At 45.0% G+C, this 14493-nt stretch overlaps 1 protein-coding gene across 10 annotated transcripts in view; it reads left to right on the forward strand.

The window, feature by feature from the left end:
• The window catches only part of Nedd4l (NEDD4 like E3 ubiquitin protein ligase), a 343048-nt gene that overhangs the window by 200641 nt on the left and 127914 nt on the right, over nucleotides 1-14493 (forward strand). For 3 of the 10 annotated variants that reach the window (XM_037197172.1, XM_028856605.2, XM_037197173.1), the window contains exons 3-5: nucleotides 2847-2928; nucleotides 5626-5664; nucleotides 8034-8087. In XM_037197172.1, the coding sequence (XP_037053067.1) occupies nucleotides 2847-2928; nucleotides 5626-5664; nucleotides 8034-8087 (175 nt within the window). Of the gene's footprint in view, nucleotides 1-2846; nucleotides 2929-4429; nucleotides 4454-5625; nucleotides 5665-8033; nucleotides 8088-10723; nucleotides 12777-14493 lie in introns of those variants that run through there. The other 7 variants (XM_037197171.1, XM_028856601.2, XM_037197174.1 and 4 more) reach the window with 6 other exon arrangements.

The raw sequence follows: 14493 nt of genomic DNA on the forward strand, positions 1-14493 counted from the left end.
CAGTTACTGTTTTCCTAGCCCTAGAATTGCACCACACTCACCTTTAGCCTGCTCCAGCCCCTTGGCCTTTGGCTCTTTTGAGGCTGAATTGTGCACCCGGAAGTTCCTTGGTCAATATTTCATAGGGTCTATTGTACCTTGAGCACTCCAGTCAGTATGTGCACAGGCATACTTTCCTCATGACAGCTGGAAGACACTGTCCCATCATCAGAGACCTCACCCACAAAGCCAAACTGGGTGGGTCATGTAGAAGTTATTCAGGGGCTATGACCCGAGGTAAATAAATCACCGGGGGAAGAATATGGATGTTCTATCAAGGTGAGGCTTAGCTACTTGCTTGTTGCAGTTAGTTACATAGTAGCCAGCAATTGTGTTAGCAGTAGGACATAAAAATCTAAAAACACAGCAAGCAGAGTATATGGTATTCTGTGTAATTCGGGGTTATGTGTGAAAGATTACACTCTTTTATGCTACACCAGAAGCCTGTTCTCAAGACTAAAATCAGGCATCAGGGGCTTTCAAAGCAGTAGATTGGTAGCTCGAAAAAAAGGAAATCAAGTCTACTACAGGAAAATGCTCTTTTTAAATACCACTTAGACCATTGGTTTTCCAAGCATGGTTCCTGCATCAAGTGCCTCTGCATCTTGGGAATTTTCTAGACTTCTCGAGTCTCCCCTTAGGCTATCTGAGTTTGGTTTGGGCCATGGGGCCCAGCAGTCTATATTTTAAAAATCCCTCTCCTCTCAGAGAGTCAGATAGGCTAAAGCTAACTAGCATTACTGACCAGAAAGCCAAATTTGACCCACGCCTCAGACCAGAGACCCCCCAAGAGAAGGTGTTCTTGGGGCCCTGTGCATGTGGTAGGTGATGGCTCTTGGTGGCTGTTTTTCTGAAGCTGTGTCCTGCTAAGAAGTGGATTTATCTAGTTAAATGTTCCTTCCACAAGGCAAGCTTTCTATTTTATGAACAAAGATAAGGTTAATGAGTATCTTTTTCTGTATACTGATATCTTACAGACCTTTGATTTTGTGTGTGTTGGGAGTTGGGGGTGGGGGTAGATGTGTAGGTGGGTATACAGGTTTGTGGATGCAGTTATCCCCTTTGGATGTGTATAGAGACCATTGTCTTCCTCAATTGGCTCTTAGTTTTTATTATTAGTATTATGATATAATACTGTTAATAGTATTAATAATATGTATCATTATTATGAGGAAGAGGATGATGATAATGACGATGATTTGGTTAAGCTGGCTGGCCAGTGAGCTGGGAAAGGCCAGTCTCTCCCATCCAGATGTGCCTCCATCCTCGACTTTTATGTGGGCGCTGGAGATCCGAACTCAGGTCCTCACACTTGCAGAGCAAGGGCTTTATCCACCGAAGCGTCTCCCAGCCCCATGTCTGGTGTGTTGGGTCTTGACTACCGTCTTTTTGCTGCTAGTCTTTCAGGAAGGGTTCATGACACACACTTATTGAGGATACCAAGTAGGAAGTAATGTACTCTTAGCATCCCGAAGTATTTTCTATAATCTTGGGGAACACTCTGGATGTTGTGAAATTGTTGTTGGGATGACTCTCTCTGTTGTGTGTGTTTGCGGGGGCTGGGTGTCTTTCTAAGAGACAGGGTCTCTCCATTCTCAGGCCTCAGACTTCTTATAAATTCTAAGGTTTTGTTAGTATGCCGCTCTGGTCAGCTGAATAACATCTCTCTCAAATTGGCTTGAAACCGGCACAAGAGAGTGATAGAAATAAATTAGCAGATATAGAAAATTAAATAAGCAAACCGGGTAGGTGAATATATAAGAGAACATCTGAGAACGTTTATGTCTTCTGGGCCTGGAGAGGAACAGATAAGAAATACCTCCATACAGGTCATCTTTTTCCGCGTGCGTGCGTGCGTGCGTGCGTGCGTGCGTGCGTGTGTGTGTGTGTGTGTGTGTGTGTGTTGTGTGGGGGATGCATGTGGTGATCAAAAGATAACTTCGTCGAGTCATCTCTCTCCTTCCACCCTTCTGTGGGTACCAGGGATTGAACTCAGGTCCTTACACTCGCCCAGCAGGGACTTTACCTGCTGAGCCATCTGACTGTCCCCACCCCAGTTTTTCAAGAATGAAAACTTGACTAGTTTTGAGCATTTGGGTTAGAAACACTAGAGAATCTGAGTAGATTGGCACTCTGAGTAGATTGTCTGCAGTAGGTACACTTTTCAATACATTCCTGCTGGCAAATGCCAGCTTCTTAGGGTAAAGACTGTGTAGGATATACAAGGACTTGTCGTCGGGAAATTGAAATTTTAATTTAGATTTTTTTTTTCAAGTATCTATCTTTGGGTGACATTGAATTTTTAGGCATCTGTGTTTAGTTTTGAAGTGTTGGTTGATTTTATCTGTCATGGTTTAGGTGAATAATCATTGTTTTACCTCCACTAGGAGAAAAATATTTTACCTGCATGACAGAAATGAGAATATGAATTAGGTTTTTTATTTGTGGAAACAAATAAAATAATCTCTCTGAAAATATTAATATTATTATTATATTAATCCTAATAATCTCTCTGAAAATCTGTCAAAAGTCTGAAAGCAATAACCGCAGCTTTAATTGTTTTGAGTTGATTATTGGGAAGATCATCTTTAAAGTTAAAACGCTGGTTTCTTCGTGGTTTTGTGTTATTTAATTTGGGCTCTTTGACAGGAACGTTTATCAAAACATGCTGCTTAGTGTATGGATGTAGACACGAGCTGGGGCGTTGCCCGGCGTTTGCACTCTCGCTCCATTTTGCTGCCTCTGTTTGCGTGTTTGTTTTTAATGAAAAAGTATCGTACCACTAAGTCTGAGCTCTTGCCTTGCAGTGACCCGTACGTGAAGCTGTCCTTGTATGTAGCGGATGAGAATAGAGAACTTGCTTTGGTTCAGACAAAGACAATTAAAAAGGTAGGTTCAAACTTTTACGAAATTCATATAAATCATAATTTAACCCAATTACCCTTTATATTTTGGCTTTGTTGAAGTTTATGTTTTAAGAATAAGATAGCAATATTTTTATTTTAAGGGTCTCTTATTACATCTAAAAATTGCCCATAGTCCAAAACTTTTCCGTGTTTTACCTGAGTTATCTGTGTGAAGTTTTTTCCCCTTACAACACATACAACCAGACAAGTAAATTATTCTGGTTGCCTTAATGTTTTTCATAAAGAAATTGAAGCTGTAATTTAAAGTTCATTTAATGAAATGGATGGTGGACTTGGTAGGTGAAGGGGATTGGTTTGACTTGCAGAGTAACTGGTACCTGAGGAAGTACAATGCTTAGGGCCATGAAAACACACGGGATGTAATAGTAAGAAAGTTATACATGTGTCCGTGTGTCTTTTCCTGTTGTATGTGTGTGTTGTGCATGTTCATGTAGAGGGAGAAATAAACATATGTGTGGAGGCCGGAGGTGAAACTCAGGTGTCTTCCTTAACCATTCTTCCCGTTTTTTGAGACAGGGTCTGTTACTAAGCCCAGAACTTGCTGGCTTGAGTAGACGTGCAGGCCAGCCAGCCCCAGGGTCCCCTGTCCCCTGTCCCCTGCCTCTGGCGTGACACGGGCTGAGAACTACTCCATCCACTGTTTACACGGGTGCTGGGACTCAGTCCTTCATGCTCTTACAGCAAGTTTCTTACTGACGGAGCCAACTCAGCCCCGTAAAAAAATGTCTAAATTCACTCACCCCTATGTCTGTCTCTGTCTCTCTCCACACACACACACACTCACACACACACACACACACACTCACTCACACACACACACACTCACTCACACACACACACACACATATACACACACATACATACATACATATATATATATATATATGTTCTTGGGTGGGGGTTGGGGCTGTGTTAAAGTTGCATGTTTTCTACCAAGATTGCTAATTTGTGTTTAGAGTGTACACACACACACACACACACACACACACACACACACACACACACACAGAGAGAGAGAGTTTCTGAGTCTGTTAGATAGTCTGATCACTTTTGCAGAATGTTTTCTGATTCCCTGCTTGCTTCAAAAGGATTGCAGCCTTCCTGCTGCTATGGAGACGCTTGAGATCTATGGCACCATCAGGTCATTTTGTGTAGGAAACAGTAAGGCAGTGTCCTTCACCTGGCATTGAAACCAGCAGTGAAATCTGTTTGCAAACAGAAGCCAGTGTAGAGATTAGTGGGAGGCTGCCTCTGAGCACGGAGGCCATTGTTCCCAGTGTTCGGAACTGGCACTTGTTCCCAGTGAAGCTGGGGCACCTCGTCGGAACAGCAATCAGGGGGCCTGGTCCCCTGCTGGACTAGAGCCCGAGGAGCACCCAGGCCGGTGACCAGGGCATTACCATGTCTTTCATTCGGAGTAGCAGCCCTGCTTCGCCCTCCCTTCGCCAGCTGGAGGGAGTGTCCCCGTTCTGGCAGCCAGCCTCCTGGTTAGTATGTGCTGTGCGGTGTTGTGCTGTACTGTGCCGTGCTGGTGGGGAAGCTCAGGCTTCCTCTACCTGTGTCCCTGCTCCTTTGCTCTGTGGTCTCCTTTTGTCCCTTCCCCGACTGGTAGCCCCTTCCGCTTCATTCCATGTTCATTCTTCCAGTTTGGGAGGGGAGCGTTCACCACCCCCAATTCCATTTCAGTTCTATTCATACCCCGAAGTGCAGTCATTTAGGGTGGGGGTCTCTGGGGTTGGGGCGTGGAGAAAGTGCAGTTTGTTGTTGTTGTTGTTAATCAGGGTCAATTGACCGTTGTCATGGTGTCTGCATGTGTGGTATACTGTGCTGGGATTTCCTCTCTCCCCCGTTAAAAGGTAAATGTGCTGATGACCTAACTTCATTTTCAGAATTTTTTTAGAAGTTGTTTTTACCTGACGTTTATGCCTGTACAAATGTATGTGTGTGGTATGTACTATGTGTGTGTGGTGTGTGTGTATGTGTTCCTACACAGACAGTGCTTCATGTTAATTTAGAAGGATGTTTTGTGCGGGCCAGGCACCAAAATTATGTTGCTGCCTTCTAGCAGGATGTGTCCTTAAGGCGAATGGTTCATGAATGAAGAAGGTCAAAGGCTATCTTTTAAATGATTGCTTTGGGAGAAAGGAAAAAATTCAGTTTCCTTTGCTTACAACACATGTGTGTCTGTCTGTCTGTCTGTTAAAATCTCCTCAGTATTGTTCTTTATACAAATATTCTTCAAATGTCAATGTTGAGAGCTTTCAGCCTTTCCCATTTGAACACACACTTGTAGCAGGTAGACAGGAGTCAACAGAGTTTACTTCCTTCTTGACAGAGTAAATCGTTTTGAACATCATTCTCTCAAGGGAATTTTTGTTTTCGTGGCTCTTTGTCAGTAAGTCCCAGCATTTTTTCTTTGGGTAAGCTTGAGTAATTTATGGTTTCATAGTCATGAATCATGAGTTTCATAAATATAGTCCCTCCCCATCCATTTTAGGTTTATAGACTAGTCTCAAATAATTGACTAATGTTGCTTTTATTGCCATTTTGAAGATCACTCGTATGAGGAAAATGTTTGTGCAAATGTGAAGCGTTTGTATTATATTAGTAACTGTCGGTTCCAACACAGCTGAAGATCACAGAATAATCTCTCTTCCAGACGCTGAACCCGAAGTGGAACGAGGAATTTTATTTTAGAGTAAGTTTTTCTCATTTTGTAATAATTATTAATATTTACATTGATAGATCAAAACAGTCTTGTGGAAGGAAAACGAGATAGCATTTCAAGTAAGAAATTTCTCTTAAGATAGGAAATGTTTGGGTTAGACAGACTCAGAATGTGTCGCAAATTTTGAAAAATCTGTGGAGGTTTCCTTTGGAGCTGTAGAGGAGCAATAAAGGTCGTCAAGATACCATGTTATTTTTTTTTTTTTCAACTCAAAGTTTTCTTTAAAAATAAGACAATAAGTCTTTGGGGTCTGGTTAATTTCAGTTGTGGGTTTGTTTGTTTTGCAACCTTTGAAAAAAAAAATTTAAAGAAAAAGGCAGAAAGACAATGCAGTTCAAAACAGTTTTTGAGTGATTTCTCTGTGATGTGGATTATGAATTGCTCATCCAGAGTAGAGATAATTGAAAGGAAGCGTTAGAAAGTCCCAGTGATGAGGCCAGGGGTAGTTCAGTGGTCGAGCACTTGCCTAGCATTCTAGAGACTCTGAGTTGGATCTCCAGCACTACCTCCCTACAAAAGACAGAAAATTACCAGTTATGTTCTGGATAGAGGGGAGAGATTTCTAATTCAGAGATCTAATGTATACAATTACTTTCGATGCCACCGAGTAGAATATTTCCACAGCCTCCTGCACCCCCACTTCCACCCCACCCCGCCCCCGTTTAGAAGAGCTGGATACCGAAGGGGATTCTGTGAATTAACAGAGCCCAATGCTTGCTGGTGTTTGCTAGCAAATATTTGGAAGTATTAAGCCCCTCAGCCATTTAACTGGAAGAGAAAAAGGAGGCCTTTCCTTTTAAAAAATGAAAACTTGAGTTGTCTGAACACCTGTGATTCTAAAAAGAAGCCCCACCTCCACACTGCTCCAGCTTAGGCCTTCTAATGCTGAGAACCACGTGGCCGGTAGACCCCCCTGATCACAGTCCTGGCTTCTTCCTTTCAGCCATGATAGAATTTCTGTGCTACAAACTTGGATGACTTGCCCTGCATCTGTTTTCTGTTATGTTCAGAGCTGAAATGTGGCTCTGAGGTCTTAACACTTGGTAGATCCCATGTTCAGCCTCTACCAGATATATATCAGGTAACTTAGAGGAGGACTGAAAAGCTGTTGGGGGCTGAGAATCTGGATCTTTTTTAACACTCAAATACGGAAAGCAGTTTTCTTGTGAGGCTAAATTGTTTGCATTCCTTCCATTTGAAACACATCGTATGAATTTTATTATACGTAAGACTTTTTCAATGAATCGGACCTGTAGGCATATTTCTGTTTCTGTTTTAATCTTTTTGAAAAGGTCTTTGTCTTATTCCCTGCACAGTGTCTTACTGAATGCCTATTATGTGCCGGTTCCTACTGTAGACTATTGATGCATGTCTGTGACCCTTTGCCAAGTTGATGAACAGACAGCCATCCATCTGCTTGCTCTCTTCCAAAGCTGTCTGCAGACACAGGGCCAGGAGCTCAACTGGAGCACATGAGCTCTCTGTGCTACAATCAAATATAATTTCATTCCATGTTCCATGAGGAGCCCACGTCTAGCATTAGTCCCAACTCTCTTGCCTGTCATCACTGCTCCTGGCCTTTGAGAACTTGAGGACATGAAACGTTCGCAATCTCCTGGGTCCTTTTTCCCCAAAGTAAGACAGAGAAGTCCTTTCCGTGTAGGCTGTTTTTCCTTGATTGACAGGCCAGAGTGTAAATAGCAAGGCCTGGTGCCACATCTGGCAGGATTGGTAGTTAGTCAGTGCCACCTGAGTCCACATGATGAAACACAGGTTAGTTGGGTGACTTTGGATAAAGAGAAAGAAAGAAGAGAAACTGACAATACTTAGGGCTGTGACTTTGCAAGGCCTGCTGGCTCAGCATCCTGGCTTGTGTGCTCCTGGGCAAATTGCTTCACCCACTTGGTCTCAGTGAGTTCTGTGTGAAAATGAAGTAGTAGTTACACCCTGTTGGCTTGTTGGAGGATTAAATGAGGCCATATAGTGTTAGCAGTTCAGGAAATAATGGTTGGAAGTGGGCACATGGTATAAAGCTGTTCGCATGTTCATCATTACCATCTTCAGGCCAGTGAGCATAAGACCTTGATCTACAGATATGAGGGTACCTTTGTAGAAGAGGTTGGGGTTCCTTTAAGACTGTTAAGAAACAACAATAAAGGTATTGTCTTTTTCTGGTATGCCTGGATATTCGGGGTAGAATAATGGCAGATATGCAGGTCAGTCATTGGTATACAGTAGAGTTCAGTGTGCTAGAAATCATTCTTAATTTTTCCTGTCTCTTAGATCAAATTCAAAATGGTACCTGTTGATTTTTGAAATATAGTTTCTGTCCCTTTTAGGTAAATCCATCCAATCACAGGCTCCTGTTTGAAGTATTTGACGAGAACAGATTGGTAAGTCCTTGGTTTTGAGTTTTGCTTTCTTTCTTAAAAACTGAATTCTTCGAGTAGCGCCTCTGAGAGCCTCTGGGTCGCTCACAGCAGTGCACATGGCCCCAGAGAAGACTGGTTTTGACTCACTGTTCAAGTTCTTGATTCTGGCAAATACTCATGTATTGCTAGGACAGAAAATGTATTTGGGTATCTATATTTTATAGTTAATAGTAATAAGAGTCACCTGAGATAGCCTCATCCAAACGCCTTATTATGCTTTGTTTGGGGAACACAAATGTGAGGTGCATCTGTAAGGATGCCATCAATCTTGTAACCAAGCCTCGTGGCCGTTTAAAAACGTCCCTCAGAATACCACAGCGAGTTCACCAACAGCTCTATGGTGATTGTCTCTGGGGAATAAAAATCTAATTAGCGGTGTTAGAGGTAAAGCAGATCTCCTTAGCAGTTGAAACAGTGGTACCTTCTCAAGAAAAAAAACCTTAGAAAGTCATTTCAAAAGACTAGCACAGGGCTGGAGGTGTGGCTCCGTGGCAGAGTCCTTGGCTGGCATGTGTGAGGCCCCTCTCCTCATTCTGGAAAATCAACCAATCCATACAGGCAATAAAACCCACCAAAAGCAAAAGAAGAAATCCCAAAGACATGCTTGAAGATAGCTGATGTAACATACATTTTATACATGGATTTTTAATATATGTGTAATTGACATTGAATATATAGTGTCTCTGTGGTGGTCAGAGGGCAGCTTTGTAGAGAGGGTTCTGTCCTTCCACTTTTATGTAAGTTCCAGGGACACAGGTGACTGGGTTTGCATGGCCAGTGCCTCTGTGGGCTGAGACATCTAGCTAGCACAGTGTTCTGTCTTCCTAAGAAACTAGAATGTTTCCATCAAATCCCCAGGAGCCAAGTGTCCCAGCTTTGAGAATCAACGTGATCAAGTTATGTGTAGGTCTTGAAAGCACCCTCAAAGTGGGAATAAAATTCAGGACACTTGATCGATTATATTCCTGTTTACTGCCCTGCCTCAAAAGAATGTGTGTTCATGAACTCATCTTTCTACAGAATTCAATTGAAACTCCACAGATTGTAGAATAGCTTGAGGTTGACAGAAAGTCTCATCAAGAGGATTCTTGAGACAGAGTTATGCACTCCCCGGTTGTTAGGGATGAAACAACTCCAGTTCAGAGTCTGCATGTGTGTGATTAAATGCCAGTCAGGGGACACAAAGGGTCCAACACCTGGTCATCTCAATGTCAGCCTGTGCTGGGAAATAGCCAGAACTTCTGCCCATAATAAAGGATTGGGGGTGGATGTAGTCTGATGTGCTTGGTTTCAGTCTCCCAAATGGAGCACTAGCAGATTGTTCCTCCCAGCCTAACATCTTTCCAGTTACAAATAGGGGATCATGGTGGCTTTGTTGAAATGGAATGTGTCTTTTGGGGAGTGATCACTAGGGGCACTGAGTGTGTTTCCTGTCTCTCATTCTGTCATCTAGCAAGAGCTAGTGACTGAACTAGTGACGGTCATGTCAATAACGCAGGCGGTAAGTCTGTGCAGGGGACAGGGCCTCCACAGACTGATACTTACCCAACTCTGATATGTGGAGGGAAACTGTTTGAAATGAAACAGTAGTCAGACTTGAGGAGAAAGCACCTCTTAATGCTCTTCTACGAAGAGCAATTTACTGCTTACAAAGAATCGGATTTGCCGTGTGCGTGATCTACAATAATGATTTCAGCTGAGTGACCTTGCTGTGAGTAAGGAAGGTATCTCCACACCAGAAGGAGGCTTTGAACACGGAGTATTTTCAGCACTGTGAGCAGTCATGTTTTATATGTTAGGCTTCGCCTTGCCCCAGGCTGTCTGCTGTGTGGCTCCCATGCATAGAATGCCAATGGCGCTGGCGCTGGCTGTTAACCCAGCAAAGACAATACGTGACTGGAGTCTGCTTGGAAGTTCTGGCATTGAGCAGACTAGAATCTAGGTCTCACAGAGGTTAGTTTTTGCCATTCAAAACTCTGTGCTTTTCCGAAACAAGTCCGTGTGTGTAAACACCGGGGGGGGGGGGGGGGGGGGGGGGGGGGGGGGGGCTGATCCACCACACCCTCTGCTCCAGAGCAGTTAACAAAGACATGCTTTGTAGATTTTAAAATAAGTTTTTGTCACTCTTTGCAGCCTGGTATTTTCCTCTCCTTTTTTTTTTTTTTTTTAAAGTCCCACCTAAATAAATCTCTTTGTTAAGGAACTGGTGTTTCTGGATCGGAGGAAAAAGTTGATTTAAAATACAGAGAGCATTTCCAGGTTCATTACGGACGGATCTCTGATGACAGTTTTTTTGGGCATTCACTTTTTGTTCTCAGATTTTTTTTTTTTTTTTTTTTCCTGGCTTGTTGCAGACAGACAACAAGATTCTAGGTTTATGGCCCAGCTGTGGTAATCCTCCTGCCGGGTTCTCCCTGGAAAACAGCTCCAGGCATTTGTTCTGTGTGGTATTGAAGTTAAATGACTACAAAGCCCACATACACACTACTCCCTTCTCTCTCTCTCTCTCTTCTCTCTCTCTCTCTCTCTCTGTTGTGTGTGTGTGTGTGTGTGTGTGTGTGTGTGTGTGTGTGTGATATGAGAGAGATTGTTTCTCCAGCTGGGTTGCTTTTTTCCCTGTTAACTGCTGTGTCTGGCGATCATATTGTATATGACACACACATCCCCCTCTTTAAAGGAAGAATGTTTATAGTAAGTAGCAAGAGCTGGACCGGGCTCACAGCTGGCTGTGCGGTGCTGTGCCCCCAGTGCCGGCGCTTGGCTATTTTGTTACTTGTAGATCATGGTCTAATTATTTCCCATTAAAGGGACACTAATTCCGTAGGGTGTGTAATCGTATTTATAGTACATTTTATTACTTTGCATTCCCTCGTGGTAGTGTGGTGATATCATAACAGAAACATAACATTTGAAGCCTGAGAAGGTTCGCCCTGCAGCCAAGCTGCATTTCCCTTGTTCTTTGGTGTGGTGGGGAGGTGGAGGACATACCTTTTGCCTGCTTGTGCCTGATGCAGAGTCCCTGGCATCAGCGAGAGAGAGAGAGACCTGGTGCTCTTGGTAGCTGGGAAAGACACCCATTGCCCTGGGAGTGTGATGGGTCAGATTTACAGCGGCATGGCTGTGAGTGTGTTTTCTGCCTCCTCAGTCAGCTGCCCGAGCTCCCTGCTGGGCCGCCCCTTTCTGACAGAACAGCGGCAGCTGGGAAGGTGCTGTTTCAGGCTCTGGCTGTTCAGAGGGGGGTGAACCAGCGAGAGAGGGGAAACTTCCCTAAGTCCAGAAGCTGGCATTGGAGGGGGAGCAGGCGGTCATGTGTCTCTGGCCATCCTACCCTCTGTCACAGAGTAGATGAGAGCTTTTTGCTCTTATCCAATCATGCCTGGAATGCTGCTTGCCACTTGGGCTATTTCTGCTATCTGTCGCTCTTGGTGCCGCAGTGCTAACGCTTTGGCAGATGGGACACTTTTTCTTGGAGTTGGTGTCTTTGGGTTTTGACTTCTGGCATTGCTGGGCGGTTTGTTGCTCGCCCTCTCCCTCCTGGCCCCCCTGGTCACCATGGCCCATCGGCTTCGGTTTCATTTTGGCTCTGGCCGCAGCAATACGGCCCCTGAGTCCGAGATCCTAGACCAGGAGAGAGAAGAGGACTTTTTCATGGCATTCCACACGCTGCCACGGAGAAGCAGCCCGCACCCCTTCACCCAGAACACAGGGGGAGACAGCGGCCTGCAGGAGGGCGTGGGTGCTCTCAAGCGCAGCTCATCCATGTTCATACCGCAGCTCCTGGCCGGGGTAGACACCAGGCCCACCCGAAGCTCCTCGGTGCAGATCTCCCTGCAGCGCAAGGCCGCAGACGGTGCCACAGACAGCTGCGGGCCACCCGAGGGCCCTGACGACAGGCCCCCGAGTGCCCAGGCTGACCTCGGAGACCAGGCCGCAGCCACAAGGGTCTCCACGCAGATCAGCTCATCGGAGCCCTCTCCAGTGGACACTCCTGGAAGCTCCCCTCCAAGGGCGGCCTGGGACCCGGGGACCCTGATCAACGGCACTTGTGAGCACCGTGGTCAGTGTCTCCGCCTGGCTGAGGACACAGAGGAGGCCACCCCAGGCCTGCGCATCCAGCACAGGGCCTCCAGTGCCGACGTGCGCCAGGTGCGGCTGCTGCCCTTCGGCCCGGATGGCCAGGCAGAACCCAGACGCTGGTCCCTCCAGCATGTTCCGGACGCTTCTGGAAACTCCGGGAAGCGCTGTTTTGTCTTTCAGCTGCAACAGCCCCAGCAAGGTGCCCTGGGGCTGGGCGGTGACTTCAACTTTGGCTTCACGGGCACTAAGGGGGACAGGTTGGTAAGGTATCCACGCATTCGGCTGGAGAGGAGCACATCGTACCCCACCCAACCCCGAGCAGGCCGGGTGAGTCCCACCGAAGATCGAGGGACCCCAGAGGCATCGCCTCGGGCCAGTAGGATGGCCCCCGAGATCCGCAGGACAAATTCAGAGAGGTCCCCGCAGAGTCCAGGGTGCATGTTCAAGATCAGGCAGGATCAAAATGCAGGGCAGCAGCATTTCCGAATTCTTGTGACTCGGGGCCCTGAAGAAGCTCCCCAGAACCAAGAGGAGACTCCCAAGAGCCCTGGACACCCTGGAGCTGGTGCTCCGGTAAGTCCGCAGGTGCACGTGTTTGAGAGGCTCAGAAGGACCGAGCCAACCCAGAAAGTGCGGTTATTTTGCAGCCCAATCCTTTAACGAGGGAATATCCCTCCCTGTTGGAGTGAGTGGATCCCAGTGTTTTAGTAGTGGCCCATGAGTGGCTGGTTAGCCTTTCAGAAAATAATCTTTTCTGTAGGTCCTTGACGTCAAAAAGCTCCGTCTGTTTTGGAATCCCCAACTTAACACACACCCTTTTTAGTTTACCTTCTGAATGAAAGAATTTTAAAAATATGTTTCTTTTAAAAAAAAATGTATTTCTTAAAATTAATCTGATAAAAAAAAAAAAAGTCAGTTCCTAAATGTGCTGATGTTGGGAGTGATTTGAAACCTTGTCAGGTAAAGCCGAAAGGCTGGTGGGAGGGATCGGCATTTGAGCCTCTTAATCAAGTACATATTTGCTTCTTCCTAATGACATCATTAGTCTTCATTTTAAAATTCATTATTGTTGGTTTTCATGCCATTACGTAATTCCGATAAAAAGTAGTGTCACTTTAGGGGCAGTAGAAGATGTGTTTTGTGGGTGCAGGTTGGCAGTGGGCCAAGTTAGAGAAAGCCGTGGTGGGGACCTGTTTCACAGCAGTGTAAAGTAGCACAGCCCTCTTGAGTGCCTGAGCCAAGGATGCTGCTGTGGGCTAGTGCCGGGCCTCCAGCTGTGGACACAGACTCCTTAGAGGAGATTCTGGCTACACTGCCTGTGGTTTTTTGCTCACTCCCCTTCGGTGAAGTGTGTACAGAGAGACAGCTGCTGACCACCCGGCCCGTGATAGCACTGCAGCTGCGGCTCTTCAAACTTGTCTCAGTCAAGTTTCCTTGTGCTAGCTGTCAATCATTGAGTATTCCTTGTGCTGGCTGCCAGTCATTGAGTATTTTCTCAAAGAACAACCTCCTGGTTTTAAATGGTCCCTCTCCCAGAACTTCATGTGATTGTTAGGTTTGGGATAGGATGGTGAGATGCCTGTGGGTCTTTTTAGTTCGGGTTTCGGTGTGTCTTTTTAAAGTAGGTGACTGAGTTGGTATCCTAGAAAACTGTGGCCCTTTATTGGTTGGCGTTTGGAAGTGTTTCTGGTGATTCAAGCACACTTTATCATTCCTCCATTGATTTTTTTTTCACCCCTGTAAAGGTATAAACATGTGAAAGGCAAATGATTTTTTTTCTCTTTTTTTCTTTATGTTGGTCAAGTCTTGTACTTTTTCTTGGTCTGAACTGATACAGTTTCTTCTGATATGATACAAGTTTTAGTGAGTTTTAACTGTAGTTTGTTTAACCGACCCCCAAAGAATCATCGTTGAAACAGTTTCAAGCTTTATTAGCACAGTTGGTATGTTGAGCCAGGTACACCCACCAGTGAGGAGTGCCTTTCCTCAGGATACGGTGGCCTTTGAAAACCGCAGTTGTGGTGTTCAGGTGGTGAGGACAGATGCAGTTACATGCAGTCTAGAATTTCTAATAAAGTTTTAAAAGTAGTAATAATATATCCTACAGTTATGTGGATTTTAAGAAGGGCTCTTCTAACTTACAAGAACTATGTAGAACAGTAGTTCTCAACTGCGACCCTTTAATGCATTTCCTCATGTTGTGGTGACTCCCGGCCATGAGATTATTTTTTTGCTGCTTCACAACTGTAATTTTGCTACTGTTATGAATTATTATGTAAACATCTGATAG

This window comes from Peromyscus leucopus, chromosome 19 (assembly GCF_004664715.2).
Source record: "Peromyscus leucopus breed LL Stock chromosome 19, UCI_PerLeu_2.1, whole genome shotgun sequence".
NCBI classification, from domain to species: Eukaryota; Metazoa; Chordata; class Mammalia; order Rodentia; family Cricetidae; genus Peromyscus; species Peromyscus leucopus.